General features: G+C 43.5%; 1 protein-coding gene across 1 annotated transcript; it reads right to left on the minus strand.

Annotated features, from left to right (window-relative positions):
- Positions 1 to 26: 26 nt before the first annotated feature.
- Positions 27 to 11,772, minus strand: LOC124257786. The gene is made up of 4 exons (XM_046691926.1): positions 11,446 to 11,772; positions 2,789 to 3,035; positions 1,055 to 1,421; positions 27 to 671 (listed from the first exon to the last, which is right to left on the minus strand). Exons 2-4 carry the CDS (start codon positions 3,007 to 3,009, stop codon positions 27 to 29), a joined length of 1,233 nt encoding a protein of 410 aa, XP_046547882.1. The 5' UTR covers positions 3,010 to 3,035; positions 11,446 to 11,772.
- Positions 11,773 to 17,308: the final 5,536 nt, after the last annotated feature.

Genomic DNA, 17,308 nt, shown 5'->3' on the forward strand with positions numbered 1-17,308 from the left:
GTCAGTGGTGAGCTGGTTGTCAAGCGTCAGATTCGTATAGCCAATGAACGCACCGCATCCGACTCCTTTTTGGCCTTAAACATGAATGTGTCCCAACAACCTCGTCCTCTTGACCCAAACATGATGACTGGGCATATACAAGTTAATACTAATTTCCATAATGAAGCCAACAAATCTATTTTAACTCTGTTTTTGTCGATGGATTTGAGTAATTCCGTAAACGACTTTGGTTTGGCCAAAGTCGACTGTGGCTCTGGTTTGGCAAGTCTCTCCTTAAAGGAAGATTTGTGAGACTTCCTTCTCTGTACAAAGTTGTCCCACCATCTCAAGGAAATCAGAACAAGGGATAATGGCAGCAGGATTACAGTGACGGAAGGTCTGGCTGTTTCCCTATAACACTTCCACGTAGCCACACCTATGAACCCTCCTTGAAGTAAGAAGGTTATTACAGATACTGACCTCCAAAACGGCGAAGCAAATTCTTCGTGGGTGTTAGCTTTGTCCTCTTTGTCATCTGTGTCATCTTTTCGAGTCCAAAATATTTTATTGAATGCAGGCACAAGTCCCACTCCTTGACACAGCATCAGGACCAGGACGGGATCGAAGTTGGGAGCTACCATGAACACGAATATGCATAGCCCGATGGAATGCAACGTTTCAAACAGCATGACCTGTTGCAAAAGAAAAAATCAGATCAGCTGTACTTTCAGTGATCCATTTATATAATTTACACATCCATTTTCCGTGTACACCAGACGGAATGTATTCAGGAGAATAGTAAAGACTAGGTATTCATTTTCACTGACGTTCATAAAGTTCTTGTTTTAAAGGAACATAAATCATTTGTTGGCATTAGCTATACATCATTAGTGCTTTCAACGGCATTTAGATTTCCGAAGCTCTCTTAGCGCTAAGATAGTCGTAAGTGCCATACATTAACGTTAACCTGCGACTATCTTAGCGATAAGAGAGCTTCGAAAATCTAGGCCCTGATCCCAATGCTGACAAAGGAGATGCAACAAACGTAATGTACGATCTTTACAAAACTTCTTACCACGAGGAAGGGAATGATTTGCAGTTTCCGTTGCTTCTTGAAGATGACTCGGAACGTATTTCTCAAAATGGTGAAGATGTAAGGCGCTGTGATGAGGATCAGCATAGACCAAATCCATGGTACTGTGACCGTCACCTCCTGTGCTGTATCCGACAGGGAGGCTTCCCTGGCTTTGTGGTTGTTGATGTTGTAGGCAATGAGGAGAAAGCAGAGCTTGGTGAATGTTGCCGTACCCAGGACAAGGAGGAATAGAATGATACAAAATGTGAGTCGGACTCCCACGTGCACGCGGTTCCAGAAGCGGAGAGTACGCACCTGTCCCCTCATACGTTGCACTATCTGGAAAACGTCCCAGTTACTTTTAGGTCTGCAAGAGAAGGTTCTCAGCAGTTAGGAAATCGCCACCTTGTTTCACATCAGAAACCTGACCTGAGAAGCATTAGGTTCATCGTCATATGACTTATCCCACCGGGTACCCATTCACTGCTGAGTGAACAGAGACAATTTTGAACAAAGTCACTTGCCTATATAATGTGGAACTCTCTGTGACAAACGTTGCTTAACTTCAACCAATTTGTGACCAGAGCTCTATGCACGAACCCACACACCAGCACATCACAACACCTCAACACCACCACACCACCACACCACCACCATTCTGGCACATTATCACAATTATATCACCTAATTTGACCATTTTACCTTCAAATATTTGACCTCATTAACCAATTGAATTGATAATATAACATCACCTTACAATGACAGATCTATTTTTCCCCATCAATTACCTTAATGATGGAACAATTTCACGAAAACGTATGTTGAAGACGTGATTAGAAGCAGGAAAGTCTGCAGCGTAATCTAACTACACAGCGAAATTGCAACTATTTTCTTAGAGTTTAACCGTCGGAAGAGCACATATGTGTCTTCTGTGTTATCTTATCGTATTGTAAGTACCTTGCGCAGATCGATGCTCATGTTGTTGATCACTGGATTGTCTGATCCAAACTCAATTATTTACAGACCGCCGCCATATAGCTGGAATATTGCTGAGTGCGTCGTACAACCCACACTCACTATTGAAAGTACCCCCGGAATCGGTATTTTCTCATGCAGAGAATAGTACAGATATAACAAATAACAGGTCTATCGACACATTCCAAACCATATTTCGTTGAGTGTTAATTGTGGTCGACTTATGAATGTGAAATTACACATTCCGGGAGAGGAGTTTCATACCCAAGTCACCAAGAGAGACCGAGGTACATATAAGGAGCTTCACGTACTGTCGACTCACAAAACATTATCAAGGTTAACTGAACATGTCTTCCCTGCCACGATACCCTTGAAGATCCAGAGACGACTAATGGGTCAGGCTCGCTGACTCGGTTGACACATGTCATCGTATCCCAATTGCGTAGATCGCTGTTCATGCTGTTGATCACTGGATTGTCTGGGATTATTTACGTTACGATACGGCTGAAACATTACCGATGTGACGTTAATATTAACTCACTCACTCGATTATTTACAGACCGCCGCCATATAGCTGTAATAGTGCTGAGTGCGGCAAACTCACTCACCCACTTACTCTCCGCCACGAACTGTAACAACTGTTTCCACAAGGGGACACCAGATCTTCGAAATTGGAGGCAATTAGTGAAATTGGTTAAATTTCAAGAAGGTACCTGTTCCAGGTCCAGATACAAATGTGTTTCCATAGCAACAACGTACCTGGCATTATTCCCCTCGGTGTCGTAGCCGAGGCCGTTGTCGAGGTCACTTCGGTTGATAAACCCCTCCGGTTCCTGTTCCTCACGATCAGACTCAACATTGTCTGCATAACTGACACCGTCGTCCATGTCGTCCATGTCGTCCATGCTGTCTGCATATGATGCGTTGTCTATCCCTTGCCCCGGGACGTCGCCGTTCGGCAGATTTCGTGGCCGAAACATCGTCAGTGCAGATGATATCTCTGAATCTGTAAAACAACAGCGAGTTCATTATGTAGCACAATATGTGATCCCTTTACTTATAAACTTTGAATTGCACTTGCCAACTAAATGACAGCGAAACACAAATTGAAATCTTTAAATGGGTTATTTAATGGATTTGTTGCTGTTGACCGTTGTCAGCATAATTCTGTACATCACGATGGCCTGTAATAAACCCTTGGCGTGAAAAACCATTATGAAAGAAAATAATTGCATTATAAAACCTACTGGATAGAATTACATGTAGAAGGAGCATAGTCAACATTTTTATTGAATAGCAAGAAAACAACAAGTTATTTCGGAAACGCAAAGCGGTATACAGTTACGGCAACGCGTGGAGAAGATATGGACTATATAAAGGATATTATATGAGTGCCCATGCCCATGTTTGGCATTTCGATATTCAGAGGGATATACCGATATTTAGGTACGATTGTCGTAAACATAGCATGGTATGTGCACGAATATAATGTTCTATTTATTACCGAAGTCGTCAAATAGAGGAAAAGAAACCAAAATCTACTTTTTTCAAACATAGGCTGGTTACCCACCGTCGCCGCATATAGAACGTAACGTCATAGAAGAAACGTGACGTCATATCATTGTTCATGACGTCACGTCACCATGACAAGGTCATATTTTGCAAAATATGAACCCCGATAATTTCGCCCTCGTAGGTAATAAATGGAAATAGGTGTAACATAACAGTACACAAAACATACCGGCTGTGTATTGTAACGGTTCCTCCTCGTGCAGCGCCTAACACAGTTCGGTTAACGTGGACTTTTAAACCATTCCTCCTTTGTCATCGACCGTGCATCAGTTGAATGAATTGTTCAGTAAACACATTATCTCAGCAATTCAAGTCATAACTTAAATCAAAGATGAATTTCTCGTCTTGTTTAAAAAAAGTAAAATCTAGAATGAGGACAGTTTTTATGGATATACAACTTCTTTCATTCTGTGAATAAAAATTGCCATCATTCTTCATCACCTAAACTTCTAAAATGCCCATCGAAGAAAAAAAAAAGTAAAATGTAATCCAGTTTAAGATCTACATAACTTCCATTCCCAAATAATGACAAAAAATCATAAAACATGTTATCAACTCACAGAGTGAGCATTTTATCAACTTAGCGGCTTATTTTAGTGAACCTTTATTTTATGAAGTCAGATTCAAGAAGATACGAGATGAACATTCACATATTATGTTATAGCGTTGTGGTATAAGTTGCAAGTTATGCCAGGCTGTCCACAAGATTGCACAAACCTGCCTATCTTGCTTCTATCAGTATGGCTTCAAGTAGAGGATACGGCAGAGTACCGTGGCTCTAGATAACGGCTTATCATACTTCCTTGATGGTGCTGATATACCTGTCTTGAGTAATATAGCCCGCGTTCCTAGAATCAAGGTGCGGAGAAAATGTAAAACGCCAGTGCAAAAGGAAACCCAATCTTGACTATCCCCAGAAACAAAATCCGTTCGGTGTACAGTGAAAACAGCTGTGAAAATTACATAAATATCTAATAAATACCAGCGCCTTGAGCATGCATTAGCTGCGTGGATATGTGCGCTATATAAATCTCCTATAATAATAATCTCTGAAGGTACAACTGATCTTTAAAAAATTCCTCTGAATTGTTTATCCTAAGAATCAGATTTCATTTGATGTTGGGCGTAAAATAACAGTGAAACCTATAACAATTGACCATTGGAATTCAGTGATGACACCAGGTCTTCGTGGAAAGGGTGAACAAGTTCTGCTCTGCCAGTAGCATCCGCCATTTAAGTGATTTGCCCCAAAATGCAAATATTTCCAGCCTGACGCTGCATAGATGAAATCCTACAATACAACGTCGGTCTGGAAACACCCCTGTCAGTTATCTGTGTACAAGTGGGTGGGTTGGGGATGTCCGTGATATGGTATCAGATACCACTGTAGGTTACACTAAGGGCATACTTTATAACAAGTCATGACGTTGAAGTACGTACCATATACTTATCGATTCTGTGTTTGTGATCTACACTGCAACAGTACATCATTAATTTTTCTGACTGCAAATATTTATGGGCATATACGAGAGGAAACGGATGCGAGCCTGTTGACACTGCGGTTGTGTAGTCAGTTTAGATTTAGATAAGTACTTCAGGAACTAGATTGCCCAAAATGCAAGTCTACAATATTTGTGAGTAGTCAGTCAGTCAGTCAGTATCAAAGCACTTTCTAATAAAACCATTGTTTGGGGGTAAATAATCCGCCCAAACCAGACGTGTATTTTCTTCGTAACCAAGGATCCATCAGTTAGTTTTAGCTAGCTAGCTACGGACACACTAGCTAGTTTTAGCTTGACTCCTGAGAGTTTATAGGACTTGACTTATATCTATCTGGTAATAGATACATATTACTAGGCAGTACTTGTTATAATCCCCCATGATCCGGAGGTTTTAGTTTGTCCCACTCGTCGCAAAGCGCCTGACCAAGTTCAGTCGGCGCGGTTGGCGGCTCGTGATGGGTACATTTACTTATCATGTTCAACGAGAAAAGGTCTGCGTTCATTGCTGACCATGGTATTCTGTGGATTCTGTGCTGTTGGGGATACACTGGCGGCGTCTTCCTGAAATACACTATTGCCCATCGGGCCTCATAGTTATCCATTCGGCTGCTGGTGTCAGTCCTATATGATCGTTCGTGTGGGTGATTATCCATCGGTCAGTCGTCACTGCTATGTGATTATCTATGGGGCTGTTGGCGGCACTGCTATGTGATTATCCATGGGGCTGTTGGCTTCACTGTTATGTGATTATCCATGGGGCTGTTGGCGTCACTGCTATGTGATTATCCATGGGACTGTTGGCGGCACGGATATGTAATTATCCATGGGACTGTTGGCGGCAGGGATATGTGATTATTCATCCAGCTGTTGGCGTGACTGCTATGTGATTATCCATCCAGCTTTTGGCGGCAGTGCTATCTGATTATCAATAGGACTGTTGGCGCCACTGCTATGTGATTATCCATGGGACTGTTGGCTTCATTGCAATGTGATTATCCATCCAGCTGTTTGCGTCATTGCTATGTGATTATCCATGGGACTGTTGGAGGCACTGCTATGTGATTATCCATCCAGCTGTTGGCGTGACTGCTATGTGATTATCCATGGGACTGTGGGCAGCACTGCTTTCTGATTATCCATGGGACTGTTGGCGCCACTGCAATGTGATTATCCATGGGACTGTTGGCGCCAATGCAATGTGATTATCCATGGGACTGTTGGCTTCATTGCAATGTGATTATCCATCCAGCTGTTGGCGGCACTGCTATGTGATTATCCATGGGACTGTTGGCGTCACTGCAATGTGATTATCCATGGGGCTGTTGGCGCCAATGCAATGTGATTATCCATGGGACTGTTGGCTTCATTGCAATGGGATTATCCATCCAGCTGTTTGCGTCATTGCTATGTGATTAACCATGGGACTGTTGGAGGCACTGCTATGTGATTATCCATGGGACTATTGGCGGCACTGCTATGTGATTATCCATGGGACTGTTGGCAGCACTGCTATGTGATTATCCATGGGACTGTTGGCGTCACTGCAATGTGATTATCCATGGGGCTGTTGGCAGCACTGCTATGTGATTATCCATGGGACTATTGGCGTGACTGCTATGTGATTATCCATGGGACTGTTGGCGTCACTGCTATCTGATTATCCATGGGACTGTTGGCGCCACTACTATGTGATTATCCATGGGACTGTTGGCGTCACTGCTATGTGATTATCCATCCAGCTGTTGGCGCCACTGCTATGTGATTATCCATCCAGCTGTTGGCGTGACCGCTATGTGATTATCCATGGGGCTGTTGGCGTCACTGCTATGTGATTATCCATGGGACTGTTGGCGTCACTGCTATGTGATCATCTATGGGACTGTTGGCGCCACTGCTATGTGATTATCCATCCAGCTTTTGGCGTGACTGCTATGTGATTATCCATGGGACTGTTGGCGTCACCGCTATGTGATTATCCATGCAGCTGTTGGCGTGACCGCTATGTGATTATCCATGCAGCTGTTGGCGTTACTGCTATGTGATTTTCCATGGGACTGTTGGCGTCACTGCTATGTGATTATCTATCCAGCTTTTGGCGTGACTGCTATGTGATTATCCATGGGACTGTTGGCGTTACTGCTATGTGATTTTCCATGGGACTGTTGGCGTCACTGCTATGTGATTATCCATCCAGCTGTTGGCGCCACTGCTATGTGATTATCCATCCAGCTGTTGGCGTGACCGCTATGTGATTATCCATGCAGCTGTTGGCGTCACTGCTATGTGATTATCCATGGGACTGTTGGCGTCACTGCTATGTGATCATCTATGGGACTGTTGGCGCCACTGCTATGTGATTATCCATCCAGCTTTTGGCGTGACTGCTATGTGATTATCCATGGGACTGTTGGCGTCACTGCTATGTGATTATCCATCCAGCTGTTGGCGCCACTGCTATGTGATTATCCATCCAGCTGTTGGCGTGACCGCTATGTGATTATCCATGCAGCTGTTGGCGTCACTGCTATGTGATTATCCATGGGACTGTTGGCGCCACTGCTATGTGATTATCCATGGGACTGTTGGCGCCACTGCTATGTGATTATCCATCCAGCTGTTGGCGTGACCGCTATGTGATTATCCATGCAGCTGTTGGCGTCACTGCTATGTGATTATCCATGGGACTGTTGGCAGCACTGCTATGTGATTATCCATCCAGCTGTTGGCGTGACTGCTATGTCATTATCCATGGGACTGTTGGCGTCACTGCTATGAGATTATCCATCCAGCTGTTGGCGTGACTGCTATGTGATTATCCATCCAGCTGTTGGCGCCACTGCTATGTGATTATCCATCCAGCTGTTGGCGTGACCGCTATGTGATTATCCATGCAGCTGTTGGCGTGACCGTTATGTGATTATCCATGCAGCTGTTGGCGTCACTGCTATGTGATTATCCATGGGACTGTTGGCGGCACTGCTATGTGGTTATCCATGGGACTGTTGGGGTCATTGCTATGTAATTATACATGGGACTGTTGACGGCACTGCTATGTGATTATCCATCCAGCTGTTGGCGTGACTGCTATGCGATTATCCATCAAGCTGTTGGCGGCACTGCTATGTGATTACCTATCCGGCTGTTGGCGTGACTGCTATGTGATTATCCATCCGGCTGCTGGTTGCACAGTTATGTGATTATCCATCCAGCTGCTGGTGGCACTGCTATGTGATTATCCATGGGACTGTTGGGGTCATTGCTATGTAATTATCCATGGGACTGTTGACGGCACTGCTATGTGATTATCCATCCAGCTGTTGGCGTGACTGCTATGCGATTATCCATCCAACCGTTCGCGGCACTGCTATGTGATTACCTATCGGGCTGGTGGCGGCACTGCTATGTGATTATCCATCCGGCTGCTGATTGCACAGTTATGTGATTATCCATCCAGCTGATGGTAGCACTGCTATGTGATTATCCATCCGGCTGCTGGTGGCACTGCTATGTGATTATCTATCCACCTTCTGGTGACACTGCTATGTGATTATCCATCCAGCTGTTAGCGTCACTGCTATGTGATTATCCATTCAGCTGTTGGTGTCACTGCTATGTGATTACCTATCGGGCTGTTGGCGGCACTGCTATGTGATTATCCATTGGACTCTTGGCGTCACTACTTTGTGATTATCCATCCAGTTGTTTGCGTAACTGCTATGTGATTATCCATCCAGCAGTTGGCGTCACTGCTATGTGATTACCTATCGGGCTGGTGGCGGCACTGCTATGTGATTATCCATGGGACTCTTGGCGTCACTACCATGTGATTATCCATCCAGCAGTTGGCGTCACTGCTATGTGATTACCTATCGGGCTGGTGGCGGCACTGCTATGTGATCATCTATGGGACGGTTGGCGTCACTGCTATGTGATCATCTATGGGACTGGTGGCGTCACTGCTATGTGATCATCTATGGGACTGGTGGCGTCACTGCTATGTGATCATCTATGTTACTGTTGGCGTCACTGCTATGTGATTATCTATGGGACTGTTGGCGTCACTGCTATGTGATCATCTATGGGGCTGTTGGCGTCACTGCTATGTGATTATCCATGCAGCTGTTGGCGTCACTGCTATGTGATTATCCATTCAGCTATTGGCGTCACTGCTAAGTGATCATCTATGGAACTGTTGCCGTCACTGCTATGTGATCGTCTATAGGACTGGTGGCGTCACTGCTATGTGATCATCTATGGGACTGTTGGCGTCACTGCTATGTGATTATCTGTGGGGCTGTTGGCGTCACTGCTATGTGATCATCTATGGGACTGTTGGCGTCACTGCTATGTGATTATCTGTGGGGCTGTTGGCGTCACTGCTATGTGATTATCTGTGGGGCTGTTGGCGTCACTGCTATGTGATTACCTATCGGGCTGTTGGCGTCACTGCTATGTGATTATCCATTGGACTGTTGGCGTCATTGCTATGTGATTATCCATCAAGCTGTTGGCGTCACTGCTAGGTGATTACCTATCGGGCTGGGGGCGGCACTGCTATGTGATTATCTATGGGACTGTTGCCGTCACTGCTATGTCATTATCTATGGGACTGTTGCCGTCACTGCTTTGTGATTATCCATGCAGCTGTTGGCGTCACTTGTATGTGATCATCTATGGAACTGTTGCCGTCACTGCTATGTGATCATCTATGGGACTGGTACACTGCTATGTGATCATCTATGGGACTGTTGGCGTCACTGCTATGTGATCATCTATGGAACTGGTGGCGGCACTGCTATGTGATCATCTATGGGACTGGTGGCGTCACTGCTATGTGATCATCTATGGGACTGGTGGCGTCACTACTATGTGATCATCTATGGGACTGGTGGCGGCACTACTATGTGATCATCTATGGGACTGTTGGCGTCACTGCTATGTGATCATCTATGGGACTGTTGGCGTCACTGCTATGTGATCATCTATGGGACTGGTGGCGACACTGCTATGTCATTATAATACTAATACTAATGCTAATTTTGCTCCTAGAATTCAACACGAGGCTGTTCTCTGGCGTTACAATATTACCCTGACGGAATTGTTCTTTCAAAGCCGCTACTAAGCGCTTTGCTGACCGTATAGGTCCGTACATCCGCTTCCCAGGTACCCATTGTGAACAGCTGGGTGGACTGACTGCAATGTGGACGAAGTGCCTTACCTAGGGACACAACACAGTATGAGACCCAGGTCACAAATTTTGGTGTCTCCACCGGGATTCGAACCTGGGCCGTTGGCATGAGAGGCCAGCATGCTAACCACTACACCAATGTGCTCCACATTCATCAGGCAGTTGACGTCACTGCTATGTGATTATCGATAAAACTTATGGGTTACTGCTATTGTAAAGAGCGGCACAACGCGTAGTCGTCGAGCATTAAGATGAGCTGCTTGTAGACGATTTCTAATTGCTGGTTCTCCAGCAGCCTTACGGAAGTTGCAGTGAGTTGGATTCCGTAGAGCCTAATTTCTGATCAATCGGTCTTGCACTCTTCTTGTTGTCACTGGACTCCCTCAACTGAATCGTTCATTAACACGATTTCTAACTGCTGGTATTCCAGTAACCTGTTCCATAGTGTTCTAGTCACAGATCGTAAAACATTGAACGTTTTGACCATCGGCCAGTTTCTTGTACGACAATAACTTATAGAAGCTCTTGGCAATGCCGACGACTGACTGACTGACTGAGTTTAGTTTTACGCCGCTTTTAGCAATATTCCAGCAACATCACGGCGGGGGACACCAGAAATGGGCTTCACACATTGTGCCCATGTGGGGAATCGAACCTGGTCTTCGGCGTGACGAGCCAACGCTTTAACTACTAGGCTACCCAACCGCCCAGGCAATGCCGACGAAGCATCGATGGTTCATACAGGAGCTGTGTATGAACCTAGCGTAAATCACAACTGTGTGACAACCAGAATCAGTATGATACACAGAAATAATAATCCACAGAGATTAATCGACCTTTTAAATGTACGGAAACCAGACATGACACATTAGGCGCTTCTGCGGTCCTGTCAAAATATAGGGTGTATTTCGATGTGTGGGTTTTTTTTCATAAATAATATTTTTTGGTCGATATGTTTTTCGTCACCACTTTTCTTTGATCCAACACCTGGTGTTCACAGTAATATTTCGTGATCCCCTACTTTTTTTAAACAGTATAGATACACATACATTATGTCATACCAGACAATGGCGTCCAGAAATTTACCATCGGTCTTGTAGACTTTAAATAGTTTGTTATAGCAATCGTTCAAGGACTGTCGTTAATAATCTTACCCTATAGTGCAGAATGTGATGTTCACGACGTCCCTCGCTCGACGTGTCTGTGCTGTGTAATCGGTTACAACACGACAAGCGTTACTGCCACACAGACCACTGTCTCCACTGTGACTGACAATAGCTCAGTCAGGGCCTGAACTTTGTCCAGATAACAAAGCGCGTTATACCCTCTTGAAACAGACGAAAAGCACGATGCAGATAACCACGATGTTACTCCCCACTTATATCAATGTTCGCACACGACTGCACTGTGATCCCATCCGACACATGCATTACGAGACTTTGTATGTGTAAAGCACCAACGTGTTTCAAGCTATGACTACACGAAGGCGTACACCGCCTTATCTAATCAAAATAATGTAATCGCGCAGTTAAAAATGTATGACATAATTGTAAGGATCGTTCTTGTGTCATTTCTTCATAGAACGTAAATAAATACTCTTTCCGGACAAAAATCCTGCATGGACTCTATGTTTAGAAAACATAATTATCATACATTTTTTAAATGGCAATGTGCATACTCAGAATTAGGAACGACTTGTGTACGACATGGATGTGATATTATATTTATACCATAGTGTAATCATGCGGCGACTGTTTATCTCTACTACTAGAACAGTTACATGAATATTCATGAGCCTGCTGATATCACTGATACAGTGAATTCGAATCATTCAGCTCACATGACTGTTACATGAGTGACATGGTATGAGTATCAGATTTCAGAACACTCTGATAAACATTTTTTTGATACCAGGTAGTGATGTTACTGTAACATCATTATCCTTGGGTCTGTTACCTTCAAAGGTATGTGATTATCCATCCAGCTGTTGGTGTCACTGCTATGGTAATATCATCTATCGAGCTGTTGACGTCACTGCTGTACGATTATCCACCGGGCTGTTAACGTCACTACTATGTGCTTATCCTTCGGTCTGTTGACATCACTGCTATATCTTTATCCTTCGGTCCGTTGACGCCACTGCTGTGTGATTATCAATCGGGCTGTTGACGTCACTACTATGTGATTATCCTTCGGTCTGTTGACATCACTGCTATGTGATTATCCTTCGGTCTGTTGACATCACTGCTATATGATTATCTTTCGGTCTGTTGACATCACTGCTATGTGATTATCCTTCGGTCTGTTGACATCACTGCTATGTGATTATCTTTCGGTCTGTTGACATCACTGCTATGTGGTTATCCTTCGGTCTGTTGACATCACTGCTATGTGACTATCCTTCGGTCTGTTGACATCACTGCTATTTGATTATCTTTCGGTCTGTTGACATCAGTGCTATGTGATTATCTTTCGGTATGTTGACATCACTGCTATGTGATTATCCTTCGGTCTGTTGACATCGGTACTATGTGATTATCCATCGGTCTGTTGACGTGACTGCTATGTGATTATCCTTCGGTCTGTTGACGTCACTGTTATGTGCTTATCCTTCGGTCTGTTGACGTCACTGCTATGTGATTATTCTTCGGCCTGTTGACATCACTGCTATTTGATTATCTTTCGGTCTGTTGACATCAGTGCTATGTGATTATCCATCGGGTTGTTGACGTGACTGCTATGTGATTATCCTTCGGTCTGTTGACATCACTGTTATGTGCTTATCCATCGGTCTGTTGACGTCACTGCTATGTGATTATCCTTCGGTCTGTTGACGTCACTGCTATGTGATTATCCATAGACGGAGTACGATTTTGACGCTGTATACTGATTCCTTATAAGATTGAGCATATTGTCCTCATGATATTGGTATAGCACCGTATGTGATACTTTTAGAATTCCTTATTTATCTGCTAATTCGTTTGGTAGTGATTATAATAGAGACGCTACATAACATTTCTTCAGCAAAGGTCTTGACCTAAAAATGAAGTGTCGATTTCGAATTTGAATTCGGAAAAAATGTGTTATTGAAGGGTTTTAAATTCACCGGGCTGATTTAGTTTCGGGTACTTATAATCAAGAGACGCAACAACGCAACACTAAATTTCTCAAGGAGAAGACTACATGATTTCCATATGTGAAATAGGAAAACTGCTTCCTCCAAAATACCAGTATATTTTTAATCAATGCGTGTTTATAAGGTTCGACTATATTTCCAAGCTTCCAAACAACCCAATCCCAATCCACATCACCATCCCCAACCCAACGACAAACCCAAATCCAACCGCCCAATCCCGATTCCCCAACCACCATCCCGATTCCCCAACCACAATCCCGATCCCTCAACCCCAAATCCCAAATCCCAAAACCACAACCCCAACACATCCCCAACCCCGAGCAATTCCTGCTCATTTAACATACCGGCATAAAAGATCTATTTTGTATCACAGCTGGTCCCTCACTGTAAAGTGACTGCGCCGAGGTGCTGATTAGCTATCATGTCAGGCGCAGGTTATAGTAGCGAGAGGTCACCGGATAGCCAGCAAGGACTTTGACCTCACATTGTTTTACCATTGGTTATAATTTTGCGAATCCATTTGCGGTTATCTTTGGTTTTGCTGGCAACGGCGGTTTGGAATGAAATGAACTTTAAAATAGATTAAACTGAACAATTCAGACGAGGCTGTCTGAAGCCCTCAGCATTCCATGTACTTGATATTCTGATAACATTCCGCTTATCGATGTGGAGCCGCACAGTTGTCGCAAGAGGCGACTAAAGGGATCGGGTGGTCAGGCTCGCTGTCATCGTATCCCAGTTGCGTAGATTGATGTCCATGCTGTTGATCACTGGATTGTCTGGTCCAGACTCGATTATTTACAGACTGCCGCCATAAAGCTGGAATATTCGTGAGTGCGGCGTTCAGCAACATACAAACAAATCATATTGGCCATTCCATGTAATTATATACTGAACCACAAAAGAAACTTTGCTTTGCAAAACCAAGGCAAAAAAATTTTCTTGCAAGGTGGTGTTTTTATTATGTTTGTACCGTTTTCTTAACATCCTTTTTAATCCAAATTGACAGTTATTACCAACATCAGTGGGTTTTCTGATGAAAACGCATATCGACCAAACGCACCGAAAAAGGCAGACATGGTAAAAGGTTCCGTATGACATTCGTGAAAATGAAAATGCATGTCGTGACAACCCTACCAATGAAAGCGGGTCCCAAGCTCGACTGAAATCATTTTTGTTTTGACACAACCACCATGCCACGTCTTACGAGAGATCAGAGGAACCAAGTCGTGGGACGGTTGCAAGTTGTCCAGACTGCACGGAGGGTAGCCAATCATTTTAATGTTCATGTTAGGACAGCAGGAGTGGTATCGGGTCACTAACAGCATTCAAGACCGTCAACGCAGTGGGCGACCTTCAGTAACATCACAACGTCAAGAATGACGCTGTGAGAAACCATCTGCAGGATCGCTTCCCAAGAGCGACGGAAACAGCACGCAAGACCATTTTTGACTCAAAACACACCCATCAGTGCCGATACAGTGCGTCGACGTTTACACGGAAGACACCTCTGCTGTCACAGATCATATTGTAGTCCTGTCCTCACCGCTCATCACCGCCAAAACCGACCAAAATGTGTAACTCAGCATCGAAATTGAGGTTATCGACAATGGAGAACTGTGATGTTATCTCATTACAGCCAATATAGTGTTTCGACAGTCGAGGACAGAGTGAGAGTATGGCGAGGGCGTGGTGAAATGTTTTCCAATGAGTGTATTGTTGAAAGAGACTCGTGGGGTGGTCCAAGCACCATAGTGTGGGGTGCAATCGGTCTGAACAGTTAGTTGACACCGTGGTGTTCCAGAATCTTGGTCTAGGATGAGGAAATGACATGACAGCTGCTCGCTATATTGATTAAACCATAAGACCACGTTGTACCAGATCTTGGACGTTACAGAAATCACATCTTCCAGCAAGACAACGATCGTGCCCACACTGCCAGAGCAACATTGGACTTCCTAAGACAACATGGCATCCAAACCCTACAATAGCCTGGACTTTTTCGGAATTTAAGTTCAGTAGAACACATTTGGGATGAAATTCAAAGAAGACTGAATGGCCTCCAACCAAGGCCGACAACAGCGGCTGGACTCGATCAGGCATTTCGCAGTGTATGGATCCAAATGCCCATGGCCTTCTTCGACGATGCAACGATTTGATCGATGCCCACAGCGGCCACTCAAAATACTGACTTTGGGGTATCTTTGGTGATTTGTTTGTGTGAACTCTAAATGTGATTCCCGAAATTGTGTTTACCATAATTGTCAAGTTTGAACTCAGTCCTCTTATTTGATTGTTAATTAGAGTGAATTAAAGTGTGTGCTTTAAGAAAGCCCTGTCAATACGACATTTCTTTTGTGGTTTCGGTATACATGAGGATATGATTAATGTTCTAAAATAGAACAGGTATATAAAATTAATTGCACATCGTTACAGATCAGTCATTGTACTCATCACTTCCTCGTGTATCTGGGTGGTGGTGGTGATTTAGTTTTAGGGCGACCTAGACCTCAAGTAGGGTATGTTCGCGCCCACCACATTAATTGAAGTTGAGCTATCATAAATATAAGTAGGCCTACTGCAAATGTTTATGTTTATCATGCCAAAAACAATTGTATTCACTAGCTAGATATTTTGATGAAATGACAGGATCTTCTGCTTAATGGTATGTTTCAAAACATCAAGCAAACAAATATATTATTCAAAAGAAAAGCAAAAAGAAACGCAAAACCAGAAATCTGTTGCGAAAATGTTGTAATTTCAAACATGTATAGGCGCATGTATATAGATTGGTAATCTCTAGCGTGCATTATTTCAATGGCGATGTTCCGTGTCGCAGCGTCAAGACGTGGCGTAGTAATTAGACCTTGAAACTGCCTCAAAACGAATGTCGATTGTCGTAAAAGTCGATTTTCTACTTGTGCAATTGCGTAAAATCATGTTATCAACACTTTAGTTATATATTTCGACGATTGTTCGAACAGAATATGTAATTAATAGATTTTTAAACATACAAAACGCTTAGAGCCTAGTTAAAACAACTTCATCACGTCTCTTACGACGGCAAAATTTACAACTTTGTGTTACTGAAGGGCAGAGTCTGTATATATGTCTTCCAGTAGATCCAACATCCCCCAAGTTTTGCCATTAAATGGAGACCGACTTCCCAATGGCAAGGCCTGAATTCAAAATTATTAACCTCATCCTTTAGCAATCCCGACATGGCAAGATTGTCCGCTGTTTCATTACCCAGCAAACCGACATGAGCTAGTACCCATACATTATCACATGAGATATTTAGTATTTAGTATTCAAATTTGTGTTCAGTTTCAAAATTTGATAAACAATTTAATTTCTGGTCCCATTTACTCCAGACTCAATGGCCTTTATGGCTGACAGTGAATCAGTAAAAATGATTTCTTCGTGATTATATTTGTTCAATCGTTGGAGGCGTCAGTATAAATGTGCGTAAAATCTGAATGTCGTTCCTGAATAAAATCCTCAGCAATCGCTCTCACCATATTTGGGTTAATATCCTTCTGAACGATGAGTTCATAGCATTGTCCTGGCTTACGAAGAAGCCAAGAAGCAGTTTCAGAAGGTGTGGATGGATTTATTGATTCAAGTGAACAACTCCATGTTGTGCTTCTAATTTCAGAATGTTTAAACCAAACGGAATCTTGCCACGAGACCAGTCACTTGACATACTCCACACAGTCATTAAGTATATCCTCGTGAATCTGGGGATCGTCAGAGTTGCGTCCCTTTAACCGTTCCCGGAAGGTCATAGGTTCTGTTCTATATACCTCTAGTTATGATCATCTAAGTGCAAGGTTTTCATTCCATATACGTTAGCTCCTGTGTGTATGCTTCGTTACATA

The sequence above is a fragment of the Haliotis rubra genome, unplaced genomic scaffold, assembly GCF_003918875.1.
Source record: "Haliotis rubra isolate DU_JTF1 unplaced genomic scaffold, ASM391887v1 Scf672, whole genome shotgun sequence".
Lineage (NCBI taxonomy): Eukaryota > Metazoa > Mollusca > Gastropoda > Lepetellida > Haliotidae > Haliotis > Haliotis rubra.